The following is a 27,880-nucleotide window of genomic DNA, read 5'->3' as shown; positions in this document are numbered from 1 at the left end:
ACTTTCCTTTCTTTTCCTTCTCTTCTTCCCTGCCCTCCTTTCCTTTCCTCTCTTCTCTCTTCTCCTTTTCCCCTTTCTTTTCCTTCTTCCCTTTCCTCCCTTCTTTTCCTCTCCTTCCCTCCCTTCTCCTTTCCTTCTTTCTTTTCCTTCTCTTCTTTCCTTCCCTTTCTTCCTCTCTTCTCTCTTCTCCTTTCCTTCTTTCCTTTCCTCCTTTCTTTTCCTTCCTTTCCTTCTTCCCTCTCATCTCCTTCCCTCTTTCCCTCTGCTTTCCTTCTTTCTTTTCCTTCTCTTCTTCCCTTCCCTCCTTTCCTTTTTTCTTTTCCTCTCTTCTCTCTTCTCCTTTCCTTCCTTCCCTTCTTTCCTTTCCTTCTTCCCTCTCCTCTCCTTCCCTTCTTTCCTTCCTTCCCTCCCTTCTCCTTTCCTTTTTTTCTTTTCCTTCTCTTCTTTCTCTTCCTCGCTCCCCCTTTTATTTTTTCGCTCCGGAGTAGGGCCCAGGGCATTTGAACGAACAAACGGAGCTAATCCGAAATAAACTAAACAGAACAAGAACCAATTCGTATTATTATTATTATTATTATTATTATTATTATTATTATTATTATTATTATTATTATTATTATTATTGTATGACACAGCAAACAAGATAGACATGCTGGACTTCATATCACAAAATCACAAGTCGAACACTTCCCAAGTGTCTAGGACTGTGTGATGTATATTATTATTATTACTATTATTATTATTATTATTATTTTATTATGACACAGCAAACAAGATAGATATGCTGGATTTCGTATCACAAAATCACAAGTCGAACACTTCCCAAGTGTCTAGGACTGTATGATTTATTATTATTATTATTATTATTATTATTATTATTATTATTATTAGATTATCCAGTTATTATTGCAACTGATATTATTATTATTATTATTGTTATTATTATGACACAGTAAACAAGATAGACATGCTGGATTTCATATCACTAAATCACAAGTCGAACACTTCCCAAGTGTCTAGGACTGTGTGATGTATTATTATTATTATTATTATTATTATTAGATTATCCAGTTATTATTGCAACTGATATTATTATTATTATTGTTATTATTATGACACAGCAAACAAGATAGACATGCTGGATTTCATATCACTAAATCACAAGTCGAACACTTCCCAAGTGTCTAGGACTGTGTGATGTATTATTATTATTATTATTATTATTATTATTATTATTATTATTATTATTATTATTATGTATTAATATCATTATTATTATTATCATTATTATTACCGTCATTCTTTATAATAAGGATTATACATCAGACCTGGTGAGATCTGTGGGAAAAGAAAGGCTGGACAGTGAAGCCAGGGCAGCCTTCTCTGCAGTGTAGACTCGTGATTCGAATGCGGCTCAAACTGCCTTATTTGGCCGTGTAGACTCAAACAGCCAAAATGCTCCTTTGGAGAAGGGATGAGGCTGGAGCTCCACTCCCAGAATTATCTCCCAGGATCTGAACCGTTCATTATCTGCTTTGGATTGGATTATAAGGAGTCTACACTGCCAGATAACCTGAGATAAGAAGATATCGTGGGATAGAAGGCAGTGCAGATGCAGCCCGGGTTACCTACCACGCATTGGGTCCTCTTCTCTCTTCCTATGTGTTTCCTATCGTCGAAAGCGCCTATTATTTACACTCTCATTGAAACCTTGTTGATTCTGGGAAAACGAAAGTGAGACCATTCAACTCCGATTTGGAGTCTGGCAGGCCCCATCATCATCATCATCATCATCATGTTTATTATTATATTTATTTACACCCCGCTTTTGTGTTGCGACTCAAAGCTCCTTTTTTTCGTTCACCAAAACACAAGAAAACTAAATTAACTAAACTAAATCAAACCGGCCATGCCAATGCTCATTGATTATGGGAAATGTTTGAGTTTAATAACTGTTTCATATAATATAATATAATATAATATAATATAATATAATATAATATAATATAATATAATATAATATAATATAATATAATATAATAATTATATAATATAATATTATAATTAGATTATATATATAGCTCTAATATAATATATTGGATATATAGAATTATATGTTCTATTATTATATTTATATAATATAATATAATTAGATTATATATATATATATCTATTATATATATAATTATATATTATATTATTAGATTAGATATACAATTATATTAGATAAATATAATATAATATAATATAATTAAATAATTATATAATATAATATTATAATTAGATTATATATATAGCTCTAATATAATATATTAGATATATAGAATTATATGTTCTATTATTATATTTATATAATATAATACAATTAGATTATATATATATATCTATTATATATATAATTATATATTATATTATTAGATTAGATATACAATTATATTAGATTAATATAATATAATATAATTAAATAATTATATAATATAATATTATAATTCGATTATATATATAGCTCTAATATATTAGATATATAGATTTATATGTTATATTATTATATTTACATAATATAATATAATTTTATATATATATATATATATATATAGCTCTAATATATTATATATATAATTATATATTATATTATTAGATTAGATATACAATTATATTAGATAAATATTATATATATCTAATATAATTATATAATATATAATATATATTTAGATTATATATATCTATAATATATATTAGATATATATACAGTAGAGTAAACGGGCCAGCAGAATGTTGGATAAGCGAACATGTTGGATAATAAGGAGGCATTAAGGAAAAGCCTATTAAACATCAAAATAGATTATGATTTTACAAATTAACCACCAAAACATCATGTTATACAACAAATTTGACAGAAAAGTAGTTCATTACACATTAATGCTATGTAGTAATTACTGTATTTATTAATTTAGCACCAAAATATCATGATATATTGAAAACATTGACTACAAAAATGTGTTGGATAATCCAGAATGTTGGATTGGTGCTTCATTTGTAAAATCATAACCTAATTTGATGTTTAATAGGCTTTTCCTTAATGCCTCCTTATTATCCAACATATAAGCTTATCCAACATTTTGCCGGCCAATTTATGTTGGATAAGTGAGACTCTATATTATATTATATGAAACAATTGGCAGAAGCTGGGGCTAACAGTAAGAGCTCATCCTGCTCATAGAATCATAGAATCATAGAATCATAGAATAGTAGAGTTGGAAGAGACCACATGGGCCATCTAGTCCAACCCCCTGCTAAGAAGCAGGAAATCGCATTCAAAGCACCCCGACAGATGGCCATCCAGCCTCTGCTTAAAAGCCTCCAAGAAAGGAGCCTCCACCACGGCCCCGGGGAGAGAGTTCCACTGTCGAACAGCCCTTCTCACAGTGAGGAAGTTCTTCCTGATGTTCAGGTGGAATCTCCTTTCCTGCTCCCCAGATTCCAACCTCCAACTGCTGAGGGCTCCATATCACCCAGTGGTTGGAAGCCCGAAACAACAACACAACATATTTGACATTCCAAAATAAAATAAAATGACAAAATAAAATAATGGACAATGCATTAAAATCCAAGCAGATAAAATCAGAGTAATTAAAAGCAAACCAGCGGGAACAGGTTTCATAAAGTGCTGTATCATGGAAATAAGTAACAGTGATAAAGTCAACCTAGCAGTTCGAAAACATGCCAATGTGAGTAGATCAATAGGTACAGCCTTGGCGGGAAGGTACTGGCCGTGGAGGTGACTATGGACAACGCAGGCTCTTCAGGCTTAACCATTCCAACTTAACCATTCCTATGAGTGCCTTGGGGGCCAGATGATTCTCCATTAGGGATCTCCATTGAGTGGTAGTCAATCTGGTTTACTTTGTTTGGAAGGAAGGACACATTATCTGCTGAGTGGAATTACATTAAATTGAATGGCAGGGTGAATGAATGAATAATTGATTCCTTGATTGACTTATCAAGGCAATATACATCCATTCACCTGTTTAAACAGGTAATTAATGGCCTCTTCTTTGTCCAGAGGAGAGGCATGTAATCAATTGGGACTGATCTCTGTCTTGACCCACCATTTAACTGTGGATTCAATGTGGCCCATTTATGTGGATTAAATGGCAGTGTAGATGGAGTTTAAACCACTGAACTGTTGAAATTGCTGACCAAAAGGTCAGTGATTAGAATCCAGGGAGCAGAGTGAGCTCCCACTGTTAGCCCCAGCTTCTACCAACCCAGCGATTCAAAAACATGCAAATGTGAGTAGATCAATAGATACTGCAAGTAGCTGAACTTGCTGAGTGAAAGGTCAGTGGTTTGAATCCGGGGAGCGGAGTGAGCTCCCGCTGTTAGCCCCAGCTTCTGCCAACCTAGCAGTTCAAAAACATGCAAATGTGAGTAGATCAATAGGTACTGTGAGTAGCTGAACTTACTGAGTGAAAGGTCAGCGGTTCGAATCCAGGGAGTGGGGTGAACTCCCGCTGTTAGCTCCAGCTTCTGTCAACCTAGCAGTTTGAAAACATGCAAGTGTGAGTAGATCAACAGGTACTGCAAGTAGCTGGACTTGCTGACTGAAAGGTTGGCGGTTTGAATCCGGGGAGCGGAGTGAGCCCCCGCTGTTAGCCCCAGCTTCTGGCAATCTAGCGGTTTGAAAACATGCAAAATGTGAGTAGATCAATAGGTACCGCTCCGGCGGGAAGGTAACGGCGCTCCATGCAGTCATGTCTATGGCCACATGACCTTGGAGGTGTCTACGGACAGCAAGAGTAAGCTCCCACTATTAGCCCCAGCTTCTGCCAACCTAGCAGTTCGAAAACATGCAAATGTGAGTAGATCAATAGGTACTGCTCTGGAGGGAAGGTAACGGCACTCTATGCAGTCATGTCTATGGCCACATGACCTTGGAGGTGTCTACGGACAGCAAGAGTGAGCTCCCACTATTAGCCCCAGCTTCTGCCAACCTAGCAGTTTGAAAACATGCAAATGTGAGTAGATCAATAGGTACCGCTCCGGCGGGAAGGTCTCCATGCAATCATGATCTTGGAGGTGTCTATGGACAAGAGTCAGACAAGGCTGGACTTAACGTCATCAGGGGGAAACCTTTACCTTTACCTATGGCAGTGTAGAAGGGGACAGCGATGTACCATAGTTGGATCGCACCCTAAATGACCTGACTGGGTTCTCCTGAGCATAGCTAAAGCGCATTCCTGTCTCTTCCTTCTGTCCTCAAAGACAAGGGACTGGAAAGAATACCTGGCCTCTTTCAGCCTTTCCTTTGCCTCTTTCCCTTCCCAGGGTTTCTTCAAGAGGACGGTGCAGAATAACAAGCACTACACATGTACAGAGAGCCAGAGCTGCAAGATCGACAAGACGCAGCGCAAGCGGTGCCCTTACTGCCGTTTCCAGAAGTGCCTGGCTGTGGGGATGAGGCTGGAAGGTGAGGCCGGACATGATGTACGGTGTGGCGGAATTCCCTGCTGGCTGGGCATTAGGGCAGATGGAGAGCAGGCATGGGCAAACTGTGGCCCTCAAGGTGTTTTGGACTTCAACTCCCACCACTCCTAACAGCCAGAGTTGAAGTCCACAACACCTTGAGGGCCACAGTTTGCTTGTGCTTGAGTTAGATATTTAAGTTCTTGTTTCCTCATTGGATGTTGGCCTGTGGTTCTCAACCTTTCTAATGCTGTCACCCCTCATGTTGTGGTGGCCCCCAACCATAAAATTATTTCCATTGCTACTTCATCACTGTTTGAATCGTAATGTAAATATCTGATATGCAGGATGTATCTTCATTCACTGGACCAAATTTGACACAAATATTTGATATGTCCAAATTTGAATACTGGTGGGGTTGGGGGTGGGATTGATTTGTAGTTGCCGGGATGTATAGTTCACCTACAATCAAAGAGCATCCTGAACTCCACCAACGATGGAATTGAACCAAACTTTGCACACAGAACTTCCATAACCAACAGGGTTTGGTGGGCACTGACCTTGAGTTTGGGAGTTGTAGTTCACCTCCATGCAGAGACCACTGTGGATTCAAACAAGGATGAATCTGGACCAAACTTGGCACCAATACTCAATATGCCCAAATGTGAACACTGGTAGGGTTTGAGAAAAATAGGCCTTGGCATTTGGGAATTGTAGTTGCTGGGATGTATAGTTCACCCACAATCAAAAAGCATTCTGAACTCCCAACAATGATGGAATTGAACCAAACTTGGCACACAGAACTCTCATGGCCAACAGAAAATACTGGAAAGGTTTGATGGGTATTGACCTTGAGTTTTGGAGTTGTAGTTCTCCTATGTCCAGAGAGCACTGTGGACTCAAACAATGATAGATATGGACCAAACTGGGCACAAATACTCAATATGTCCAAATTTGAACACTGGTGGAGTTTGGGGAAAATAGGCCTTGGCATTTGGGAATTGTAGTTGCTGGGATGTATAATTCACCTCCATCCAGAGAGCACTGTGGACTCAAACAATAATAGATATGGTTCAAACTTGGCACAAATAATCAATATGTCCAAATTTGAACACTGGTGGAGTTTGGGGAAAATAGGCCTTGGCATTTGGGAATTGTAGTTGCTGGGATGTATAATTCACCTCCATCCAGAGAGCACTGTGGACTCAAACAATAATAGATATGGTTCAAACTTGGCACAAATAATCAATATGTCCAAATTTGAACACTGGTGGAGTTTGGGGAAAATAGGCCTTGGCATTTGGGAATTGTAGTTGCTGGGATGTATAATTCACCTCCATCCAGAGAGCACTGTGGACTCAAACAATAATAGATATGGACCAAACTTGGCACCAATAATCAATATGTCCAAATTTGAACACTGGTGGAGTTTGGGAAAAATAGACTGCATTTGGGAATTGTAGTTGCTAGGATGTATAGTTCACTTACATCCAGAGAGCACTGTGGACTCAAACAATAATAGATATGGACCAAACTTGGCACCAATAATCAATATGTCCAAATTTGAACACTGGTGGAGTTTGGGGAAAATAGATCTTGAAACTTGGGAGTTGTAGTTGCTGGGATTTATAGTTCACTTACAATCAAACCAATGATCGAATTGGGCCAAACTTCCCAGACCCCCGTGACCAACAGAAAATACTGGTCTTTGGTGACCCCTCTGAACCCCCCCTTGTGACCCCCCCCAGGGGTCCCAACCCCCAGGTTTAGAAACATTATGTTATTTTTTCTCTGATGGTGAAAATTCTAAGTTTGGGGTTGTTGCTGCCTGCGGGTTGCATGTGTAGGAGGCAAGAACTCCTTGGCTCGGAACAATAGAAAGTGGAAGCAAATTCCTTTGCAGAAAGGAGAGGGGGAAATAGGGAGGCACTGCCGAGGCCTGGATTTGTATGTTTGTTTCTTGATATGTGTGTGTTTGTGTGTGGGGGGCTCTGAGGGATAGCCAGAATTGTCTTGGGTCCAAAAAGAAGACAAAACGCCTCATTCTGCAATCAAATCTAGATACTCTTGTCCTGGATCCCGAAAGCCAAAATATTGGGGCTTTCATTTGTGCCCCTGACTGTACACAATACTCTTATTTCTAGGATGGGAGCGAGTTTGCAAGCTTGACCTATATTCCAGGCAATAAACCAGTGAGTTCTACAAACTAGCTCACAATGTATAAATATATACCGAATGGTCTAATTCAGTGTGGTCCAACCTTTAGTTACCCGAGGGCCAAGCAAACTTTAGTATAGGAATGTCAGGGCCAGGGATATGGCCGTTATATGGCCGTTTCTTTACAACTTAAACCAGTAAGAAAGGTAAACAATATTTTTCCAAATGTTAAATTAAAATATTTTTTGCAGTAAGAAGGGCAACTGGCTACATTTTTATTTTACGATGTTGTGTTTTATAATTTTTGGTATATTAACTTGTTGTGACTGATATGTATTTTATATTGTTGTATTTTATTGTATATTTATTGTATATTGCTTTTAATTACTCTGATTTTATCTGCTTGGATTTTAATGTATTTGTCCATTATTTTATTTTGTGTATTGTTGGAATGTTTTAAGTTTATGTTAAATATGTTGTTGTTGTTCGGGCTTGTCCCTGTTGTGAGCCGCCCCGAGTCCCTTCGGGGAGATGGGGAGGGATATAAAAATAAAGTTTATTATTATATTGTTGGGCTTGGTCCCCATGTGAGAGATGGGGTGGGAAACAAGAATAAAGTAGTTATTAATAATAATAATAATAATAATACCCAAGTCCCCCTGGGGAGATGGGGCAGGATACAAGAATAAAGTAGTAGTAGTAGTAGTAGTAGTTGTTGTTGTTGTTGTTGTTATTAATAGTACCCAAGTCCCCCTGGGGAGATGGGTCAGGATACAAGAATAAAGTAGTAGTTATAATAATAATAATAATAATAATAATAATAATAATAATAATAATTCTTATTAATAATAATACCCAAGTCCCCCTGGGGAAATGGGGCAGGATACAAGAATAAAGTATTATTATTATTATTATTATTATTATTATTATTATTATTATTATTATTATTTCTTTAAAAATCTCTATGTTTGCAAATCCATTACAACTTGTACCTTCGGTTCACTTCTGACATGAGAAATGAAATAAATTATTATGTTATTATGAAACAGCAAACAAGATAGATATGCTGGATTTCATATCACAAAATCACAAGTCAAACACTTTATTTATTATTATTATTATTATTATTATTATTATTATTATTATTATTATTACTACTACTACTACCCTGGGATATGAGAATAGTGTTCCTGATACCTTTCGAAATAACCAAAATTTCCAACAAGTGAATGAACAATAATACAGTATTTCTAAGGCGCCTTCTGCACTGCCATATAATCTGGATTATCAAACCAGATAATTCACATTATTTGAGCTGGATTATATGAGTCCACACTGCTATATAATCCACTTGAAAGCAGATCATCTGGATTTTATATGGCAGTGTAGAAAGGGTCCACACAGCTGTATAAAATCCACATGGAACTGGATGATATGTCAGTGTGGGCTCAGATAATCCAGTTCAAAGCAGGTCTTGTGGATGATCTGACTTGGTATTCTGGGTTATATGGCTGTGTGGAAGGGTCCTAAGTATGCATGCAATCCGTGCCTCCCTTTTGCAGTCCTGGTCAAGGCTTGTCTCCTTTTAAATATGAAGGCAGAAGCAGCTGGGTCTAGCACTGACCTTGAGAACACCTTGAGCCGAGGAGATACCAAGAGGAACTGTCTTTTTAAACAGGATTGTATGTGTATGTAGATGTGGATGTTACCCAGTGGGAACTGGGGAAGGGGAACCTTCAGCTCTCCAGTTGATTGGGACGTCAACTCCTCCATGTTTCAGCCTTGTATCCCAAACATCTTGCTTTGTTTGGAGTAGGACTTACCGACCATTGGCCGCACCTACGTCTAAGAGGCTTCTCTAGTCTTGGAGAAAAGATGTCTAAGTTTTCTTGATTTGGGGCTGAGCAGAGTGTGGGACCATTGGGTCACCCATCCCTTGGTTGGCAGGAGGCTCCTCCCAAATGGTTTGTAGGGCCAACTATGTTCCATGTACAGCTTGTTCTGTACATGATGTGCTGCAGCAGTGTGCAAGTGATGACATGCCGCAAGAGGTTCTTCTGGATGACACATGGGTGGGCACATCCAGCGTTATGCAAAGCTCTCGAAGCTTACAGCCGGATTTGAGAAGCTGTGGGCAGCCTGGCATTCAACGCAGACATCCTTCTAGTCCGGGAACTTGCTCAACCACTAAACTTGGGCCCACTGGGTGTTTTGGACTTCAAGTGCCACAATGGGGAGCTGGAGATGACAAAAGGAGCTCATCCGTGCTCTCCCCAGATTCGAACTGGCAACTTAACCTTCAAGTCAGGTTTTAACTCATTGCACCACTAGGGAAGACATGAGAGCCATGTATACACATGTGAAAGGATGTCACAAGGAAGAGGGAGCTAGGACTCAATGGAGCCATGGGTTCAAATGACAGGAAATGAGATTCCACCTGAACATTAGGAAGAACTTCTTGACCGTACAAGCTGTTCAACAGTGGAATTCTCTGCCTTGGAGTCTGGTGGAAGCTCCTTCCTTGGAAAATTTTAAACATAGGCTGGGTGGCCTTCTGTCAGGGGTGCTTTGATAGTGCTTTTCCTGCATGGCAGGGGTTAGACTAGATGACCCATGTGGTCTCGTCCAACTCTATTATTCTATGATAGATTGTGGTTGCTGACACACACAGCTCTCTCTCTCTACCTCTCCTTTGACCCTGCTTTTCTCTTCTGTCTCCCTTCTTTTCTTTCTAGCTGTTCGGGCAGATCGCATGCGGGGTGGACGCAACAAGTTTGGCCCCATGTACAAGCGTGACCGGGCGCTGAAGCAGCAGAAGAAGGCCCTCATTCGTGCCAATAGCTTCAAGCTGGAAGGGGCGGCTGTGGTTGTTCCTCCACCGCCTCCTTCTGTGGCCTCGGTCGTCTCCCCGGCGCAGGCGGCAGACTACAGCAGTGCCCTCCCGGCCTCCCTCCATGCCTTGGCACATCACCACCACCACCACCACCACCCTCACCACCACCACCATCATCCCGGGGTGGTGTCGTCCTCCAAAGGGCCTCCGCCACCGCCGCCCATCAACATCGGCACCAGCGCTTCAGCGATGACGCCCGTCGATTATGAGCGCAGCCCATACGGGACGCCCACTTTGGCCGGCCACGGGGTCGCGCTCTCGGGCTTCCCCTACCCTCCGCCCTTCGCCAGCCGGGCCATCAAGTCCGAGTTCCCGGACCCGTACGCGGCACATCCCCACGAAGCGGCGGCCCCGGCTTACCCGTACCCTGAGGCCTTCCCCGGAGGAGGAGAAGGAGGCCCATCGTCCCCAGCCGCCCCGGCCCCCGAGGTGCCTGAGGTCATCCTGAAGCTGCTGCAGCTGGAACCCGACGAGGTGCAGGTCAAGGGCCGCATCCTGAGCTGTCTCCAGCAGGAGCAGGGCAAGAGCCGCCCCGAGAAGCTCAACACCTTTGGCCTCCTCTGCCGCATGGCTGACCAGACCCTCTTCGCCATCGTGGAATGGGCCCGCAGCTGCCTCTTCTTCAAGGAGCTGGAGGTGAGCAAGGGGCGCCGGGTGCACGACATCTGGCTTTCCAGGTATTTGGGACTCTGACTCCCAGGAGCCCTAGCCAGCTTGTCCAATAATAATAATAATAATAATAATAATAATAATAATAATAATAATAATAACTACTTTATTCTTGGATCCTGCCCCAGCTCACATGGAGACCAAGCCCAACAATCTTCTTCTATATATATAAAAGAGTGATGGCATCATGGCGACGCACAAAACAACAAAACTACAGGCCCCCCAACCCCGAAATTTGACAACACGACCCATCACCCACGCCTCTAGGTTGATACAACAAAAAGAAAAGAAAAATAAAGTCCTAATTAGAGAGAGAGGAATAATTGCTTTTATCCAATTGCTGCCAGTTAGAAGGCTAAGCTCCTCCAACTTGGTCTCCTAGCAACCCAATAAAAAATAATAAAAAACACTAAAAAAATAATACAATAAAATACTATAATAACAGAAAATAACTAAAAATAGTACAAGAAAATAATAAAATACAATAAATAAAAATATAACTTACAATAAAATTAATTTAAAAATGCAAATAAAGTCAAATAAAAATTACACAACAATTTTTAACCCATACCACCACCACTTTGCCGGGCGTGGCCATGCATAGCTAGTCTATCTATATATATAAAAATGTAATGTGCGTAATTAGGACCGAGTTAACAACAAAACCACTGGGCCAAATCACACCAATTTTGGCCACAATACTCATCACTTTCCAAGGAGTGATCATAAAAAAAACCCAGAAAGAAAACAGAGACAAGGTCAGAAAAATCCCCAAAAATAAACTCTGTGCATACGCAAGAAATCTCCCCTTCATACCTAAGGTACTCCATTGTTATCCAACTAGAATACCATTGAATTCCCTTGCAGCTTCAAAGCCTGGTTGCTTTACACCTAGGGGACTCCATTGTTGTTGTCCAAGGGTCCGTAACTCTGGGAGCTGAGGTACAAAACACTTGAGAGATAGATAGATAACTTTATTGACATTGCACATTGTCATTGCGGTTCAATCTTGAGGTCCTGATAGCGGCTGAGTTTTTCCTGTTGTTTTTCGTCAATGCAACTGTCACCTTATTATTATTATTATTATTATTATTATTATTATTATTATTATTATTATTACTATTATTATTAGCCATGGAGTGCAATATAGTTACAGCTCTAGGATAAAAGCTGCCTCTCAGTCTGTTTGTCCTTGTCTTTGTCACCCTGTACTGTCTGCCAGATGGCGATAATAAGACATTGCATGGAAGGCCTTCTTTCTCAGAGCTGGAGAAGGGAGAAAGTAGGCAGGCAGGCAGTGGCCCCAATGACACTCAAGCAATACCAGGTATATACACAAATACATTCGAATAGAATAGAATAGCTTTATTGTCATGGTTCTATTGCAGAATGAAATTAAATGCCTTCCCCAACACACACCACAAAACAACACACCCATCTCTTCACACTCCCACCACCACCGCACAGCCCCCAATGCCACATCTATGCAAAGCCATGGAGTTCAATATAGGTACAGCTCTGGGATAAAAGCTGCCTCTCGGTCTGTTTGTCCTTGTCTTTGTCACCCTGTACTGCCTGCCAGATGGCAATAATTCAACAATGGATCCCCAAGAATGCTCTGATCTTTCCTAAGACCTATAAAGTCCTTCCAAAGAGGGGAGAATGAGGAGCAAATAGAAATACGAATCTCCTTGGTGTGCATCTCCCCCATCCTTTCCCTGAGCCATAAAATGCGGCCGCCTGGGCTTGCGTGTTAAATGAACTCTGGCTTTTATATTGTCCCGCTAAACCTCTCCCCACTTGCTTCCTCCTCGGGAAGAGTATAAAACTGCCATCCTCGGCAATCCATGTGCGTAACTCATTTCCAAACCCGGACAATATAAGGATCAGGTGAGCGGGAAGGACGACTAGCCTGAAGCCGGACCTGTTTTTTCTGCCATTCAATCCTTAGATGTCTATTTGTTTGGCCAAATATTTTATTTCAAGGCGAGCCCAGGTTGCTTTCTTGTTCCCAGTTCCCTTTTTGTGTGAAAATTCAAACTGCAGCTAAATCATTCAGACCAATAAAGGGGCGAGGTTTAAAACACCCTGCACTCCTCCCATCCCCAAAAAAATATTATTTATTAATTATTTTAAATATTTGCAAAGCAGGGAATAATAATAATAATAATAATAATAATAATAATAATAATAATAATAATAATAATAATACTTTATTTATATACTGCCCTATCTCCCGGATGGGACTCAGGGCGGTTTACAGTAATAAAAGCAACACAAACATTACATAACAACATAATACACGTTATTAAACAAAGTAAAATAATACAATTATAACAATAAATCACACTTACATGACCAGATCAAGGGGACGGGAACCATAAACCCAATATATTAAAATGTATCATTTTAGGCTAGGGAAATCTTGTGCAATATATTCAGGCTCAGAAATCGGCGGTAGTCCAATATAATTACTCAAAAACCTGCAACATTATCTCTGTACTATATGTTTCATAGGAACTAGGTATTATACTTAGATTTGAGGCAGTTCTTTCAGAGTCGGTCTTCCACGTGATGGTAAATAAAATGGATTTCCAGCACAGGAATTGTCTCTGTGTGCGTGGGGTGTCAGGTTCATCTTCTGCACCTGTTTTCAAGGCCAGTCCTTAGCACTAGAATTTGCAGAAAAGCAGTCCTGGCAGTACGGAAGCCACAAATGCTCTCTTTCAGCTTCTCCTTTCACAACTGAGGTGCTATGATTCCACTTTGGCTGCCATCCATCCATCCATCCACCCTACCGGGTCCTAGGATTTGCTTTTTAAGGAGCTCTAGTGCTTCATTGCAATGCAGAATGCCATGGCAGTAGAATAATAATAATAATAATAATAATAATAATAATAATAATAATAATAATAATAAATTATTATTATTATTATTATTATTATTATTGCAATATAGTGGTATAGTACAATATAGTAACATATAATGCTAATATTGTGCTATGCCAATAATATAATATATTGTGTGTAAATATAACTTGCAAGCCGCCCTGAGTCCCCTTCAGGGTGAGAAGGGCGGGATATAAATGTCGCTAATAAATAATAATAATAATAATAATAATAATAATAATAATAATAATAATGGTAATACTTTATTTGTATTATTTGTAACTCATTTCCAGTCCTTATCTTCTCAAAGGACTCAGGGCGGTTTCCAATACCACAGTAAATACAATATTAGCATTTTACATATTATATTTACCCTAATGGCACCAGGTCCAATCTGATCTTGGAGGTGAAACCATGTTAGCTCTGGTTAGATGGGAGACTGCCAACAAATACTAGGTGTGTTGTCGAAGGCTTTCATGGCCTTGTGTGTTTTCCGAGCTGTCTGTCCATGTTTCAGAAGCATTCTCTCCTGCTGTTTCGCCCACATCTATGACAGGTATCATCAGAGATGTGAGGACTGTTGGAAACTAGGCATGTGGGGTTTATATACCTGTGGAATGATGTCCACGGTGGGAGAAGTGTGGATGTTGTCATTGGCCAGCTTGATTAGCATTGAATAGCCTTGCAGCTTCAAAGCCTGGCTGCTTCCTACCTGGGGAAATCCTTTGTGAGGTTGTGAGGTCTGTTGGAAATGAGACACGTGGGGTTTATATACCTGTGGAATGATGTCCACGGTGGGAGAAGTGTGGATGTTATCATTGGCCAGCTTGATTAGCATCGAATAGCCTTGCAGCTTCAAAGCCTGGCTGCTTCCTACCTGGGGAAATCCTTTGTGAGGTTGTGAGGTCTGTTGGAAACTAGGCAAGTGGTGTTTATATATCTCTGGAATAATGTCCAGGGAGGGAGAAAGAACTCTTAGCATTGATTAGCATTGAATCAAGCTGGACAAGCATTGACACAACTCCCAATAAAAAATTCCCCCAGGCAGGATGCAGCCAGGCTTAGAATCATAGAATCATAGAATAGTAGAGTTGGAAAAGACCTCATGGGCCATCCAGTCCAACCCCCTGCCAAGAAGCAGGAAATCGCATTTAAAGCACCCCTGACAGATGGCCATCCAAAGAAGGAGCTTCCAAAGGCTTTGAAGCTGCAAGGCTATTCAGTGCCAATCCTAACAAGAAAATCCTGCACATGGATAGTGACCACAAAGGTCTGTTCTGAAATACATCATTTACTGTACTCTTGTATTTTATTTGTGCCCCAACTTTTCCTTAAGAGGGACTGTGAATAATTTCCTTAAAAGTGGAGAATTGACCAAAGCATTGGACGCTCTTGCTGTATCCTAGGTTTTGACCGGGTTTATGAAATTTTATATTAAATCCCGCGGCTGAAAAAGGACGCTGTGTCCCGAAGCCGGGGACAGCTGGGGCGCAATCCATTCTTCCCTTGTCGCAAATCTTCCCGCCAGCTTCTTGACACATCTCATCTCTGCTCACTTATAGCGGGTATTTATGGGGGCCGGCGCTGACCTCCCGGCTCTCTCCTGCCCTCGCTGCACACCTCTCCCTCCATAAACAAGCGGGCGACCCCTCCAATTCCCCGGCCCACCCCTCCCCGGCCTGGCCGTCTTGTTATTATCTTGCCTCCCGAAGGCCAGCGGAGCCTGTAACTCTCTGGCCGGCTGACACCACGGGAACGGCGACCCATCACTCTTGTGGGCCCAGATTGGCAGGCGAGAGCTCTCGTTTGTCAGCGCCCCGACTGACAGAATTACTGGCCCTTGAATGAAACCATATATCTGGGGAGTTAAATGTGTTTCCAGTCCAGCTGCACCCTGAGGATGGGGAGGACGAGATGCGAACCGATGTCAAGAGGGCAATTAGACCAATGCTGGACTAGATGGCCCATGTGGTCTCTTCCAACTCTATTATCTACGATCCTACCATGTTTCCCTGAAAATAAGACAGTGTCTTATATTAATTTTGCTCCCAACGATGCTCTAGGTCTTATTTTCAGGGGATGTCTGATTTTTCCATGAAGAATAATTCACATTTATTGTTGGACAAAAAAAATGAACATTTATTATATACTGTACAGTAGTTGTCATCATAAACCAGCATAACCAAACTATGAATCCTATCAAGAATTTCTTGTTACGACCATTATTTCCATGTACAACACTCTGGTACATACATTTACCGATCCTGCATGTTCTGGTGTTCTGTTTGGCGGGCATGCTTCCAAACAAAAACTTTGTAGGTCTTACTTTCAGGGGAGGCCTTATATTTAGTAATTCAGCAAAACCTCTACTAGGTCTTATTTTCTGGGGATGTCTTATTTTAGGGGAAACAGGGTAGGATTCTATGATTCATGCAAAGAGATCAATTAGGAAAAGTTTTGTGTTAGGTAGACCATTAAAGCTGTACCTTGTGTTTCTTGCTTGTCTGCCTACTGTAAGACTTTCTGGATCCTTTGTGGGGGGGGGGGGGATGAGATGGTTGAGAGGTCCACTATGTAGTATCCAAAGGTGGTTAGCTTGTTATTAACACCTTCCACTTGTGAAAGGTTTCTGATTGTCATGTTCCCTTCTCAATTGTCAAGGTGACACCTTTGCTCTCCACCAAATAATTGTGCCACCCCCCTCCTTGCCCCTTCCCCATGCAATTGTTGCATTCCTAGCTGCCTCTCCAAGCCATGTGTGCATGCACTTGGACGCACACCAGGTTTCCTTATCTTCATTTCTATGGATCGTGCTGAATAACATGGCTGGTAATGAAGGGACCATAAGCCAGCAAACAGTAAACCAGGGGTCCCCAAACTTTTTAAGCAGAGGGCCGGTCCACAATCCTTCAGACTGTTGAGGGGCCGAATTATCATTTGAAAAAAAAAAATCCAAACAAATTCCTATGCACACTGCGCATGTCTTCTTTGTAGTGCAACAACAACAACAATGAACGAACAATACAATATTTAAAAATGAAAACAATTTTAACCAACATAAACATATCAGGATTTCAATGGAAAGTGTGGACCTTCTACTGGCCAATGAGATAGTCAAGTTAATTAAGATTGTTGTTGTTGCTGTTGTGTGCCTTCAAGTCATGTCAGACTTTGGCCAAGCCTAAGTCTAAAATTAGTTATTTATTTATTGCATTTATTTACTACATTTATATCCCACCCTTCTCACCCCGAAGGGGACTCAGAGCAGCTATATGTACATACAATATATTATATTATTAGCTTAACACAATATTAGCATTATATATTACTATATTGAACTATACCACTATACTATTATATAATATGTAATATATAACAGATAATTAATATTATTATATGATATTACTATTAGTATTATATTGTATAACATAAGATTATTATCAATATTATATGTATATACAATATTTTATATTATTAAAACGGATATAAAAATATTATATTATAAAACTGAGGGCGGGGCCAGGTAAATGACCTTGGAGGGCCTCATCCGGCCCCCGGGCCTTAGTTTGGGGACCCCTGCAGTAAACTATTGCCTATGTAGCTTTGCCTCTGCATATGCCCCTGCCTTCCTGTGAGCTGGTGCCTTTCTCCAGAAAGTTCCAAGACCAAAAGTTAGCTTGAAATCAACAAGTGAGGTCGCAGGTATCACTTATGCCAAGTGGGTGTGGAAGGTGAGGAAGACCCTCAGCCATTGGTCAATTTTAGATAAGCAAAAGGTATACATTCTATGTTTGCTGCGAACATGTTGCGGCAGCCATTTGCAAGCACAAACCTTTTGGGGTTTTTCACAGCTGGGGTGAAAATAAACTTTGCTTTTTGCATCTCTCACGAGACTGAGTTTTTCTGCCTGATTTCCCTCCTGAGCCAGGACCCTTAGAAGGTAATTGTCTTACAGTATAAAATATCTGGCAGCAACAGGCAAAGAGAGCCAACGCAGTGTGGTAGTTTGAGGGTTGGGTGGGATATTGAAAAGCCAGGTATGAATCCCTGCTGGGCCATCCAAACCAACCAGGTGACTGTAAGCAAGTCATATGTTCTTGACCACGAAGAAATCTTGCCAAGATCATCCTGTGATAGGTTTGCCTTTGCAATAAGTTGGAAGTGATTTGAAGGCACATAGCATTGGATCCAAGAGCAAATGAAGCCTAAACCATTCACTAGAACCCAGAATGACTCAACTGAGTATCCTATCCTATCCGATTTATAGTTCATCCACTCCTTTGAGCTTCACGCAAATCTACCATTTGCCAAAATATATGATCCTGTGCTTGAGCTGTGAGGAGAGGCGGGCAAGAAATAAAATTGTTGTTATTATTGTTATTTCCACAAAGACATATATGCTGGATTTTGTTTATTATTATTATTATTATTATTATTATTATTATTATTATTATTATTATTATTATTATGACACAGCAAACAAGATATATATGCTTGATTTTGTATCACAAAATCACAAGTCGAACACTTCCCAAGTGTCTAGGACTGTGTGGTGTATTATTATTATTATCATTATTATCATTATTATTATTATTATTATTATTATTATTATTATTATGACACAGCAAACAAGATAGATATGCTTGATTTTGTATCACAAAATCACAAGTCGAACACTTCCCAAGCATCTAGGACTGTGTGATGTATTTTCGGATGATGCGTGCAGATCCCAGCAGGGTGGCCTTTTGCAGTTGGCAGATCATAATTTTGTCAATGTCTATTGTTTCCAAATGCCGGATGAGATCTTTTGACACGGCACCCAGTGTGCCGATCATCACCGGGACCACCTGCACTGGTTTCTGCCAGAGTCTTTGAAGTTCAATCTTGAGGTCCTGATAGCGGCTGAGTTTTTCCTGTTGTTTTTGGTCAATGCAACTGTCACCTGGGATGGAGACATCAATGATCCAAACCTTTTTCTTTTCCACAACTGTGATGTTTGGTGTGTTGTGTTCCAGAACTTTGTCAGTCTGGATTCGGAAGTCCCACAGTATCTTTGCGTGCTCATTTTCCAAGACTTTTGCAGGTTTGTGATCCCACCATTTCTTTGCTGCTGGGAGGTGGTACTTGAGGCATAAGTTCCAATGAATCATTTGGGCCACATAGTTGTGCCTCTGTTTGTAGTCTGTCTGTGCGATTTTCTTACAGCAGCTGAGGATATGATCAATGGTTTCGTTGGTTTCCTTGCACAGTCTGCATTTTGTGCAATTGTTATTGCTACAAAGACATATATGCTGGATTTTGTTTATTATTATTATTATTATTATTATTATTATTATTATTATTATCTTTTCCATTTCTGGCTGAATAGCTTAATCATTGGTTCGTCCCATCGCTTGTGGTTTCTTGGTAACCAATTCATTAGTCCATCTGTTGTCTTGTTTGTGCTCCATGCCCTGTCCATCTTCTTTTTGCCTCAGATTTGATGTAGCTTTTTATTGCCGTCTTTATCTCTTATTGTCACATCTTTCTTTCCATTGCTCTCTGAATCTCCGCCAGTTCTTCCTCTTCTAACTTTGTTATTGCCCATGGTTCCGGTGTGTGTAACATTGCCGGTTAAACAGTAGTGTTGAAGATATCTACTCTGACCTTCGTTGGCAGCTTATCATCTGTTAGCACTGTCCGGTTTTGATTACAAGCCGTCCAAGCTGCCTTGCATCTTCTTGCTCACTTGCCATATTATTTGACTGCACTTGTTGTCCAAGATATACCATGCTTCAAATGTGAAAAGAGGATAATGCTGGGAAAAACTCGAAGGCAGTCAGGACAGAGGAGTTGCTCTTGTCAAGGAAGCCGTTGACCTGACTTTGCAAGGTCTGAGCAGGATGTTAAGAGCAAGATGTCTTGGAGATCTCACATCCATAGGTTTCCACAAGCCAGAACCAACCTGACAGCACATAACAATCTTCCTTCACTCCAGAGCTGGTCCTTTCTCTCTCTTTCTCTCTTTCCAGGTCCCTCCACAACCATCTCAAATTAACTGGGCTTCAAAACAATTTGCACCTCTCAAGAGCCACCTCTTCATTGCTTGTCATTGATCAGGGAGATCTTTTTTTCCGGGGCTTTGCTCCACAAAGGTCACTGGTCAGGGGGACATCCGTTGCGAAACCTTCTCCCTTGTGTTTTTCAGACCAAAAAGAAGAATTAATTGTCTTCTGCAGGTGCAGCACATGATTATCACCATTAACTCTTTCCTGGGTTGGTTTAAAAAAATAATCAAAACTCCCTCCAGTTTTCGATTTTTCTGGGGCTGTTGCCTCACCATCACCCAAATGGCCTCACTATCAGCAGATTTGAATCTGTTGCGAGGTCTTCAGAAATGCAGGAGGAAAGGGTCTTCTTTCCTGATAGTCCAGGTAGCCCCTTTCTCCTGGGTCTGGACCTGGGGCCATATATGGCCCTCAATATATTTTATTTATTTACATCACTTTTACCCTGCCTTTCTCTCCGAGGAGACTCAAAGCGGCTTACAGTAAATGGCAAAAATTCAATGCCTAAAAACAATGTAAAAACAACAATTCATATAAAACAATCTACAATCATATAAAACAGATACCATTACCAAATAAAATCACATTACATAAAATTTTAAAAATGTCCAAGATTAAAATCCATTCATCCAGAATCCTCAAGTCCCCTTCCCCTCCCAACCCCTTGGAGTATCACATTTCTGGCTAACATGAAATAAAGCCCAAAACGACAACAACCCAAAACCAAAAAACAAACAATAAGGAACAGAAATTAATCTTTTCCATGGGTTGTGGACTGTTTAACAGTTGCCTCCCACTGTTTTCTGGTTCCCTTTCTATTAGGGTAGAATCCAGGTAGCTTCCAGGAAAGAAAACTAACCCTTGGACTACCAGAGTCCCCTGATCCCTGGATTAGAAAGTCATAGTGGAGAATGCTTTCAAGGGCTACTAAGTCATACAGTTGTATATTTGCTTCTGTGTGTATAAGGCAATATGCCTCAGTTGCCAGGGGAACAAGAGCAGCAAAGTGCTGTTGGGCTCACATCTACTTGTGTTTATCCCATGGGCATCGTTCTGGCCATTGGTGTTGGCTAGGATAGGGACGGAAGAGCCCTGCTTCTTCTTCTCCTGCTAGGATCCCAAACTGTCCTCCTCTGATGGTTCCCCAAGATCAAGAACAACTGCTCTTCTACTGGAGGTTGTTCCTTGCACTATTTGCCAACCATGATGCCAATCGAAGCTTCCAGGATCTCAGAAAACTCTGCCTTAATGTTTCTTTTCTGTCTGTGTGGCTCAAACCCCACGCAAGCATGGGGCACCCTTCCCTGATTCTTATTTGTTTATATTTATTTATTTACTACATTTATATCCCGCTCTTCTCACCCTGAAGGGGACTTAGAGCGGCTTACTAATCAAATGTACATACAAAATATTGTTAGCATAGCACAGGGGTCCCCAAACTACGGCCCGCGGGCCACATGCGGCCCTCCAAGGTCATTTACCTGGCCCCCGTCCTCTGTTTTATAATATAATATTTTTATATCAGTTTTAATAATATAATATATTATATATACATATAATATTGATAAAATATTACAATGTTATACAATATAATACTAATAATAATACCATATAATAATATTAAATTATATGTTATATATTACATATAATATTACAATATAGTGGTATAGTTCAATGTATAGTAATATATAATGCTAATATTGTGCTATGCTAATAATATAATATATTGTATGTACATACAGCTGCTCTGAGTCCCCTTCGGGGTGAGAAGTGTGGGATATAAATGTAGTAAATAAATGTAGTAAATAAATAAATGAATAATTTTAGACTCAGGCTCGCCCAAAGTTTGACATGACTTGAAGGCACACAACAACAACAACAATCCTAATTAACTTGACTATCTCATTGGCCAGAAGCAGGTCCACACTTTCCATTGAAATCCTGATAGATTTATGTTGGTTAAAATTGTTTTCATTTTTAAATATTGTATTTTTCTTTCATCGTTGTTGTTGTTGTTTTGCACTACAAATAAGACATGTGCAGTGTGCATAGGAATTTGTTCGTTTTTTTTTTCCAAATGATAATTCCGCCCCTCAACTGTCTGAAGGATTGTGGACCGGCCCTCTGCTTAAAAAGTTTGAGGACCCCTGGCATAGCACAATATAAGCATTAAATTACTACATTGTACTATATCGTTATATGGTAATATTATTAGTAACATTACATTTAATATTATTATATTATTAATATTATTAGTATAATATTGTATTACATTTTAATATTATTATCAATACTGTTATTCTTGTTGTTGTTGCTCCCGTACCATAGGCAGGCTGCTTTGTGCATGCTCTTTGCTGTGCAAATATGTGCACTTCTGCCTTCCTTCCATGTACACAATGGCAACCGCACGCATACACACTGCAGGTGCATGTGTGTATACGCTTGTAGGTGGATGTTCGGAATGTGGCCGACATGTTGCATCTTCATTGTGTGTTACACTCTCGGTTTCTTTTGTTGCATCTGCCGAGGTGTTGGCTTCTACACAACAGTGGCAGAGACGGCACAACACATGCCTGGGTGCATGTGTTGAGATGGGGATGATTCCCTTCAAAGGAGGAGGAGATGGGAGCAGGGAGTGGGAAAGGTCTTCTTCTGCAAGTGTATGCCTTTTTAATTGTACATTGGTTTGTATTTAGTAGGGTTTGCTTAGGCATGGAATATGCAGAGTTGGCTTTGCCTCTTCCTTCCTCTGAAATGCAGCCTACACTCTTCCAAAAGGCTCTTCCAAAAGGCTTTTCCAAAAGGCCTTTGACACCTAATTTGATGTTGGACTGATCCATCTGCCCATTTTATAATAGCCCCCATTTCTAAGATGTTGCCAATGCTATTTTGCACTTTATTGTCCATTTCTACTGGCACATTCTGTTCTGGATTTTATGAATTAGTCTCCTGTTTTAATATTGTATGTTTTTTGTATGCTTCTTGCCGATTTTAACGATTGTTTTATTGCTATTGATGTTTTACTGGTACAGTAGAGTCTCACTTATCCAACACTCGCTTATTCAACATTCTGGATTATCCAACACATTTTTGTAGTCAATGTTTTCAATATATCATGATATTTTGGTGCTACATTTGTAAATACAGTAATTACTACATAGCATTACTGTGTATTGAACTAATTTTTCTGTCAAATGTGTTGTCTAACATGATGTTTTGGTGCTGAATTTGTAAAATCATAACCTAATTTAATGTTTAATAGGCTTTTCCTTAATCTCTCCTTATTATCCAATGTATTCGCTTATCCAACGTTTTGCTGGCCCGTTTACGTTGGATAAACGAGACTCTACTGTATAATTGTTTTATAGTCGTGTTACTGATATTGATTGTTTTATCGGGCTAGGCCCCATGTAAGCCGCCCCGAGTCCCTTTGGGGAGGTGGGGCGGGGTATAAAAATAAAGTTATTATTATTATTATTATTGACACAACGACGTTGTATGACACAGCAAACAAGATAGATATGCTGGATTTCGTTTCACAAAACCACAAGTCGAACACTTCCCAAGTGTCTAGGACTGTGTGATGTATTTTCGGATGATGCGTGCAGATCCCAGTAAGGTGGCCTTTTGCAGTTGGCAGATCGTAATTTTGTCAATGTCTATTGTTTCCAAATGCCGGCTGAGATCTTTTGGCACGGCACCCAGTGTGCCCATCACCACCGGGACCACCTGCACTGGTTTCTGCCAGAGTCTTTGAAGTTCAATCTTGAGGTCCTGATAGCGGCTGAGTTTTTCCTGTTGTTTTTCATCAATGCGACTGTCACCTGGGATGGCAACATCAATTATCCAAACCTTGTTCTTTTCCACAACTGTGATGTCTGGTGTGTTGTGTTCCAGAACTTTGTCAGTCTGGATTCGGAAGTCCCACAGTTGTTATTATTATTATTATTATTATTATTATTATTATTATTATTATTATTATTATTACACTTAGTATTTCCATCCAAATACTAAACCTTGTGAGCTACAAATCCCTTTGGCAGTCTGGTGAAATTTTCTCAGAGCAGAGAGCTTAAATAATGAGTATCGGGATCATTCTGTCCTAGTGAGTCTGTGTTACAGACAAAAATAAAACCAGGGGATGCGGAGAGATCCCTTGCCCAAAGGAATTAAGGGAGATTCTCTCCAACGTCTCCCACTCCTACGATGGACAGAGTATCTCCAAAGAGGGAAAATTGTATCCACATCTTCAGCCGGTCTCTCTCGGGAGACACTGTTCCTTTTGTCCAGCAAACAACGGGCCGTGTTGTGCCCTTCCCTCCCTTGGCCGGCCGGCCGGGGGATGCGTCCATCGAGGCGCAATGTGAAAGAATCGGGGGAGATTCTTGGTTCGATGAAGTGATAAAAGAGAGTAGCTTGAACAAGGTGGCTTTTACTGCCCTCCTCTTCCACGCCTGCTCCCTGTTTTGTGTGTGCAAGTGGGATAAGATTATTTGGGTCTTGGTTGCAACTCTGCCATGGACAACCTTAGGGAGGTTGTATGCTCTCTGCCCCAAAAAACTTCTGAGGGTCCCCTTTGGGGGTGTCACAAGGTTGGGGCACATTGGAGATGGGGAGGAAGTCTGGGTCGGAGGGTTGTTGTATGTCTTTCGGGCTGTGTGGCCATGTTCCAGAAGTATTCTCTCCTGACGTTTCACCCACATCTATGGCAGGCAACCTCTGAGGATGCCTGCCATAGATGTGGGCGAAACGTCAGGAGAGAATACTTCTGGAACATGGCCACACAGCCCGAAAGACATACAACAACCCTGTGATCCCGACCATGAAAGCCTTCGACAACATGAAGTCTGGGTCCTCTCCACAAACTGTTTTGGCTCCCAAAATACAGTAGAGTCTCACTCGTCCAAGGTTCTGTATTATCCAAGGCAGTCTTCCTTTTAGTAGTCATTTTTTTCGTAGTAAATGTTGCAATGTTTTGGTGCTAAATTCATAAATACAGTATTTACTACATAACATTTTCTGTCAATGGCTTTTTCTGTCAATTTCTTGTAAAACATGATTTTTTTTCCATGTCAGGAGCAACTGGAGTTGCTTCTGGAGTGAGAGAATTGGCCGTCTGCAAGGACGTTGCCCAGGGGACGCCTGGATGTTTTTTTGATGTTTTACCCTCCTTGTGGGAGGCTTCTCTCATGTCCCCGCATGGAGCTGGAGCTGATAGAGGGAGCTCATCCATGCTCTCCCCGGGTGGGATTCGAACCTGGCAGCCTTCAGGTCAGCAACCCAACCTTCAAGTCACAAGGCTTTTATCCCCTGGGCCACCGGAGGCTCTGTAAAACATGATGTTTTCATAGAATCATAGAATCATAGAATAGTAGAGTTGGAAGAGACCACATGGGCCATCCAGTCCAACCCCCTGCTAAGAAGCAGGAAATCGCATTCAAAGCACCCCCGACAGATGGCCATCCAGCCTCTGCTTAAAAGCCTCCAAAGAAGGAGCCTCCACCACGGCCCCGGGGAGAGAGTTCCACTGTCGAACAGCCTTCACAGTGAGGAAGTTCTTCCTGATGTTCAGGTGGAATCTCCTTTCCTGTAGTTTGAAGCCATTGTTCCATTGTGTCCTAGTCTGCAGGGCAGCAGAAAACAAGCTCCCTCCCTCCTCCCTATGACTTCCCCTCACGTATTTGTACATGGCTATCATGTCTCCTCTCAGCCTTCTCTTCTGCAGGCTAAACATGCCCATCTCTTTAAGCCGCTCCTCATAGGGCTTGTTCTCCAGACCCTTCATCATTTTAGTCGCCCTCCTCTGGACGCTTTCCAGCTTGTCAACATCTCCCTTCAACTGTGGTGCCCAAAATTGGACACAGTGTGATTCCAGGTGTGGTCTGACCAAGGCAGAATAGAATAAGGGGGAGCAGGACTTCCCTGGATCTAGACGCTATTCCCCTATTGATGCAGGCCAGAATCCCATTGGCTTTTTTAGCAGCCACATCATTAAGCAGTTTTGGTGCTTAATTTGTAAAATCATCATGTAATTTTATGTTTAATAGCGTTTTTCTTAATCCCTCCTTATCGAAGATTTTCACTTATCCAATGTTCTGCCGGCCCGTTTATCTTGGATAAGTGAGACTCTACTGCATGTGGAATCCTTACCTCCAAAGCATTCAGAGGGACAGGTTTGCAAGTTAAGAATTGTTAGAAACTGTGGGAGTTGAAGTCCAAAACACCTGGTTTTGGACTTCAACTTTAGGGTATATCTCCCACATAAATGGTCTCCAAATCCCAAGTGCCCCAGGAAGGCCAGGGTTTCTATGGCCCAGCCAGCAGTGTTGGTCTAGAAAAGTAGAAGTATAGAGTTGGATGAGACTCCAAGTGCCATTGATGTGAGGGGCAGGAAAAGGGGCCTCACCTGCTTTGCTTTCTGTCTCTTTCTCTCCTCCATCCAGGTGGGAGATCAGATGAAGTTACTGCAAAACTGCTGGAGTGAGCTGCTCGTTTTTGACCATATTTTCCGCCAAGTGCAGTACGGAAAGGAGCACAGCATGATGCTGGTGACCGGCCAGGAGGTATGAGCTGGGTGCCACATGGCGAGAATGATGGGATAGGAAGTGAGCTAGTCAAGCAAATAATCAGTCAAACAGCTGCGTAGTGTTGGAGACAGGATTGCAGATTCGCTGTTACGTGAAGTATGAACGATAACATATATAACATATTCAGATATGTTAAAGAATGGCCTTGTTAGTATTGAACTGCAGTGGTAGAGGGTGCTCGACAACACCAGCCATTCATGTCTGTGAATTGTAAGAGTTGAAGTCTAAAACACCTGGCGAAGGACTGAAGTTGTCCCATGCCTGGTGTAGACCTATTGAGTTGGTGGCATTTACGTTGGTGTTGGCCACAACAGTTTGATTCAGGGCTTTCCTTTAGGTGAGGACTTGTCAACTAGATCCCAGTCTAGTTGATGCAAACATGCAAGGATTTTGTCTGGATGGATCTTGAAGAGCTTCCATTGGGTTGAAGGTCTTCCTTCAGGACTTGCACTTTGGGGCTCCTGATCCTTGTTGACTTCCTTCCCTCTTCCTCTCCAGGTGGATCTGTCAACGGTGGCCACGCAGGCCGGTTCTATCCTCAACAATCTGGTGCTGAGAGCTCAGGAGCTGGTGCTTCACTTGCATTCGCTCCAGGTGGACAAGCAGGAGTTTGTGTGTCTGAAGTTCCTTATCCTCTTCAGCCTCGGTAAGATGGTGTTGCAGGGAGGGAGGGAGGGTTCGCTGGTGACCCTTTGGAGCACTTTCCTATACTGTATTTTTTCATGTGGGCTATTCCTAATGAAGCAAATGCATGCATCATGTAATTTATGAATGTGGTTTGGGAATCAATATTTTCATTTGGTATTCAGGTGGAATACAAGCTTGTGAATAGCGACTTCCTGAGTGTTGCGAATTTTGACGACCCCTTGTTTTTATTGTGGCAATGCTACTAGGATGGGCTCAAGAAGGAGGACACTAAATATGGGACGGGACAGCCTTTGCCGATCTGGATTCGTGCCAGAGGCATTGGGGTGCTTCCACAAAGGTTACTGCCAGCCTTTGACCCAGAGATCTTTGTGCGCCTACTTTCCTCCTAGACATAATAACAGCAATAGCAGCTTCCAAGGGAGAGCGGCTGGGCTGGCCCACTGCCACTGTTTCTGTGTTGGCTTATCTTACAGGAGCTCACAGCTGTGCCCGTAGTTTTCCGTCTTCTACCTCATTTTGTTCTTA

The 27,880-nt window shown here is 41.1% G+C and overlaps 1 protein-coding gene across 4 annotated transcripts in view; it reads left to right on the top strand.

Annotated features, from left to right (window-relative positions):
• nr5a1 (nuclear receptor subfamily 5 group A member 1) overlaps positions 1-27,880 on the top strand; it is a 58,299-nt gene that overhangs the window by 21,509 nt on the left and 8,910 nt on the right. For 2 of the 4 annotated variants that reach the window (XM_062959325.1, XM_062959326.1), the window contains exons 3-6: positions 5,329-5,470; positions 10,359-11,152; positions 26,564-26,683; positions 27,206-27,353. In XM_062959325.1, the coding sequence (XP_062815395.1) occupies positions 5,329-5,470; positions 10,359-11,152; positions 26,564-26,683; positions 27,206-27,353 (1,204 nt within the window). Of the gene's footprint in view, positions 1-5,328; positions 5,471-9,199; positions 9,312-10,358; positions 11,153-26,563; positions 26,684-27,205; positions 27,354-27,880 lie in introns of those variants that run through there. The other 2 variants (XM_062959328.1, XM_062959327.1) reach the window with 2 other exon arrangements.

Source organism: Anolis carolinensis, unplaced genomic scaffold (genome assembly GCF_035594765.1).
Source record: "Anolis carolinensis isolate JA03-04 unplaced genomic scaffold, rAnoCar3.1.pri scaffold_7, whole genome shotgun sequence".
Taxonomy (NCBI): domain Eukaryota; kingdom Metazoa; phylum Chordata; class Lepidosauria; order Squamata; family Dactyloidae; genus Anolis; species Anolis carolinensis.
This window is presented reverse-complemented; position numbering and strand designations above follow the sequence as displayed.